We start from the raw sequence: 4,562 nt of genomic DNA, 5'->3' as shown, positions 1-4,562 counted from the left end.
CTGATTTCCCTCCTCATTTTTCTCTCCCACCTCACGTTTTAAGCTTCTTTCTTTCTGTTTTTCTTTTTTTTCTTGTTTCCAACATTTGCAATTACTAATTTATCTTTCATATGTTAGAAGATATATTTTAAAGTTTTAATCAATCAAAGACATTATAGGTAATTCAAAAATTTAACCGTTGACAAAGTCAGAAAAGTCTTCTGGCTTTATTTGATTTCCCTCCCACTTTTCTCTCCCACCTCCCACGTTTTAAGCTTCATTCTTTTTGTTTTTTTCTTTCTTGTTTCCAACATTTACAATTACTAGTTTATGCTTTATCTGTTAGAAGACATATTTTAAAGTTTTAATCAATCAAGGGTATTATAGGTAGTTCAAAAATTTAACTGTTGACAAAGTCAAAATAGCCTTCTGTTTTTATCTGATTTCCCTCCCACTTTTCTCTCCCACCTCCCACGTTTTAAGCTTTTTTCTTTCTGTTTTTCTTTTTTTCTTATTTCAAACATTTATAATTATTAATTTATCCTTCATCTGTTAGAAGATATATTTTAAATTTTTAATCAATCAAGAACATTATAGATAGTTCAAAAATTTAAAACCTTCTAGCTTTATTCATAGAAATAAGTGAGGAGTGCAAAGAATATGGGGTGAGGAAAGTAATTTATGAGGTGGCAGTAGACAAATCCTATCCGTTTATCCACGTTAGGGTCGAATGCTTACTGCCGTCCTTATCCCTAATGTACCCTTCCTCTTATAAAAGGTTTGTATTATGCAACCTGTTTACCATTGTCACCTTGAACTGATAATTGAGAGAATCCCTGTGGTGCCGCGCCGACCAAACCGGGTTGAAATCGATTTTGCAGGTATTTTTTCCAGCTACTTTCTCTTCAGATAAGTGATTCTCTCTTCGTTTGTTGAAGATTTTGTTATGGATTTGCTGAAGATATATAGCTTTCTCTACGATCTGCTTCCTAATGGAATCGAAGCTTTGGATTTGTATATGGTGATTTGTTGCTAAGATAGCTGATGCAATATGCTAGATCTGAATTTATTTCTCTGAATCCCTAGTTTGCCTATACACTCTTGTTCAACCCTTCCTTACTGCCTTTCCCAATCTACCCTTTCTCTCTCACGCCTGCTTCTCTATTATTTACCTTTGATTCTTTCGATTCTCAAACCCTATCTTCATACTTGCTCATAATTCTGTATCATCATGGCCTCTTCTAGCTCAACTGTCATTGGGGCTGCTGCATATTTGGTCCGGTTCTGAGTCGATTCGATCGTTCGGATCGGATCCTGATTATATATAATTTATTAATTTATTTATATATCATTTATAAATAGATATTTATCTAAAAATCTTTTATAATTTTTTTTTGATTCTCTTAATAAACATTTAAAGAAACTTCTTTTTTATTATATATTTTTAAAACTTATTTATTTTAGTATTTGATATTAATTTCATACTTCTATATTTCATTTTTTTTAAAATTAATTTATTACATAATTGGGGATCGGGGTGGGTATGAGAAGGTAATCCCCAAAAGGTACGGGGATGGGGAATCTAATTACGGGGATTGGGGCGCGTACGGGGATTGAGTGAATCCCTGCGGTGCGGCCCCGACCAAACCGTGTTGAAATCGATTATGCAGGTATTTTTTTCAGATAAGTGATTCTCTCTTCGTTTGTTGAAGATTTTGTTATGGATTTGGTGAAGATATTATCTCTACGATTTGCTTCCTAATTGTTGAATTGAGCATGTTAATGGTATTTGGATTTGTATTCTGAGCATGTTAATGGTGATTTCTCTTTGTATGTTGAAGAATATGCAAGCATCAGGTCCATCTTCCCCATCCCCGGCACCAGGTGTGCTCAACCCAGTAGAGTCCTTCAATGAAGCAATTCGGAGTTTGAGTACTCTCCCCCCTGGAGAAGCTGCAGTTCGTCTTCGTATGGCCGGGCAGGATCTGAGGAAACAGGTGAGTTCAGTGAAATTTGGGCATTTAATTATCTTGCACATGTCTACTCACGTACCAACTTAGTAAAGCAGGCTTAGTATCATCATGCTACTGCCATTTAAGTCGGGTCTCCAAGTCCTTTAGTATTTGGTGAACTGGTATATTAGTATGTTCTTTTGTGTCCCAATTCACCTGCCTATATCACGGGATGAGTCTATGTTTGCATGTGTTGTGGTTGTGTTTTGTGTAATCAAACCTTGTTTTCTTGTCCAATATTCTTTCTGTTAACTATGGCTTTTCATCATATGTGCAGCTATTCGCTATGCAAAGAGAAGAAATTCAAAAGCGAAGGACAATGATGGCTACTGTCTTAGATATACCGAAGAAAATTGCAAAAGGTGAAGTATCTAGTGTGCTCAATCTTCCTATCATGTTCAGACATCCAATCCATGGGGATGCGAGAATCCTAGATATGCTTGTTAACAGTTATGCGGGTAATCCTGAGGTAGAAGTGAAGGTTGTGGGTGATGCAAGATCCACTCAAATTGAGGAATTTGGCTCCCAGCGGGAACTCCAAACTGCTGTTTCAGAAGATAAGAAGTTCTTTTGCTCCCAGGCATCAGATCATGGAATTGGAATGGCCCGGAATTTCCCTGCAATATCATCAGAATTTTGTGTTACAGAGGAAGCTCGGCAAGGTGATGGTGCCAGCATGTCTGAAGCACTTGCTCAGCCTCATTATGTAGAGGAAGATCAGGAACAGTCTGCAAAAGATATATCTGGGTCGGCTTCTGCCACAACCACGTCGCATTTACAAACACCAAATGCAATGTCAAAAAAACAGGAATGGAAGAATATGCAAGCATCAGGGCCCTCTTCCTCATCACCGGGTGTCGTCCAATGAAGCAGGTGGGAGTTCAAGTCTCCTCTGTGGAGAAGCTGCAGTTCCTCAAATTATGGCCATGCAGGATATGATGAATCAGGTGAGTGCAGTGAAATTTGGGCATTCAATTATCTTGCATGTTTCTACTCTCGTACCTATCATTTTCAGCTTAACTTAGTAAAGCAGGCTTAGTATCTTCTCCAAAATTATGCTACTGCGATTTCAGTCCGTATTCAAGTCATTTATTATTCGGTGAACTGGTATATTAGTATGTTCTTTTGTGTCCCATTTCACCTGCCTATATCACGGGATGAGTCTGTTTGCGTGTGTTGTGGTTGTGTTTTGTGTAATCAGACCTTGTTTTTTTGTTCAGTATCCTTTCTGTTAACTATGGCTTTTCATCATGCGCAGCTAATGAATACGCTAAGAGAATTGCAAAAGCAGATGACAATGTTGGTCACTGTCCCAATTACAGAGGAAGGCGAAAGATTAGGAGAAGAAGCTGAGCATAAAAAGAAGAAAATTGCACAAGATGAAGTATCCATTGTGCTCAATCCTCGTATCATAGTCAAACATCTTCCCCATCCAATAACTCCCTTTGAGATTTTAATGGCTGCTTCTCCCTCTGAAAGTACAAGTACTGTTGACAGCAACAGTGCTTCATTATATGGGCAGCTAATGGAACTGGTTGGTGGTAAACCTGAACTGCTTGAGGGGGATGCGGGAATCCAAGATGTGCTTGTTAACAGTGGGGTGGGTAATCCTGAGTTAGAAGTCAAAGTTGTGGGGAAGCAGGATCTACCCAAATTGATGAATTTGGCTCCCAACGGGAACTCCAAAATGCTGGTTTAAAAGTTCTACGTTGTTTATAACAATTATCCAAGTACTAATTTATTTGATGACAGTTAAGAATTTCTAGACCTTCATGATCGTTTACTTATTGCTTGTAATGACTGGATGTACTGATTAGGCATCTCGGGTGTATTGTAGTATTGTATTGTATTTTTGTATTCAGATTTATGGATTTAATAAGATATGTTTTATTAATTTAGATTTTTGGATACTAATAGATATTAAAACCTAGATTTATTTTTTTTGAAACAAATGATAATCTAGTATGGACTTTTATGGAATTTGATATACATTTTATGATGCATCATTTATCAATATAAACATGTAACTTAAGTAGAGGAGTGCACTTGCATCATTAATGTAGAATTTATCAAATTATGCGAATGAAAACTATAGACTCTTAGTTTTTTTTCGTTTTCATTTTTTATTTGATCAAATTAAACGTCTATAATAAAAGTACATTTTCTTCGGCCTTAAGTCCTCACCCCCTATGTTGGATACGATTAGAACTAGGTTTTTTTGTTTCAATTTTGGTAATGGTGTTGAGGGAAAATAGTATTTCACTATGTACACAACCGCTCGCATCACACTCCTTCGTGGGCCCGAGTCCTTGGCGTGGCCCGACCTGACCCGAAGGTCTATTTCGAAGACAGATGCGGAAGACACTCTTTATATGTACTTATTCATATTTCCGTGTAATAGGACATTAAACATTCTAGAAGATTCCCCCATTTGCATATGCTATGCCACATGACACTTGTATGTGAGAAGAGAGGTAACACCTCACTTCTATAATAGGGGTCACCTCTTCTCCTCACTCCCGAATTATTCATTATTCACTTCTTCCAGTGGACGTAGCCTCTCTCTCTCTC

At 37.3% G+C, this 4,562-nt stretch overlaps 1 protein-coding gene across 1 annotated transcript; it reads left to right on the top strand.

The window, feature by feature from the left end:
• The first annotated feature begins 785 nt into the window (after window positions 1-785).
• LOC101305931 (varicose-related protein-like) lies at window positions 786-3,891 on the top strand. The gene is made up of 4 exons (XM_004296556.1): window positions 786-860; window positions 1,821-1,976; window positions 2,269-2,938; window positions 3,250-3,891. Exons 2-3 carry the CDS (start codon window positions 1,824-1,826, stop codon window positions 2,857-2,859), a joined length of 744 nt encoding a protein of 247 aa, XP_004296604.1. The 5' UTR covers window positions 786-860; window positions 1,821-1,823; the 3' UTR covers window positions 2,860-2,938; window positions 3,250-3,891.
• Window positions 3,892-4,562: the final 671 nt, after the last annotated feature.

This window comes from Fragaria vesca, linkage group LG4, assembly GCF_000184155.1.
Source record: "Fragaria vesca subsp. vesca linkage group LG4, FraVesHawaii_1.0, whole genome shotgun sequence".
NCBI classification, from domain to species: domain Eukaryota; kingdom Viridiplantae; phylum Streptophyta; class Magnoliopsida; order Rosales; family Rosaceae; genus Fragaria; species Fragaria vesca.
The sequence above is the reverse complement of the archived record's forward strand: the minus strand, read 5'-3'. Positions and strand labels throughout refer to the sequence as shown.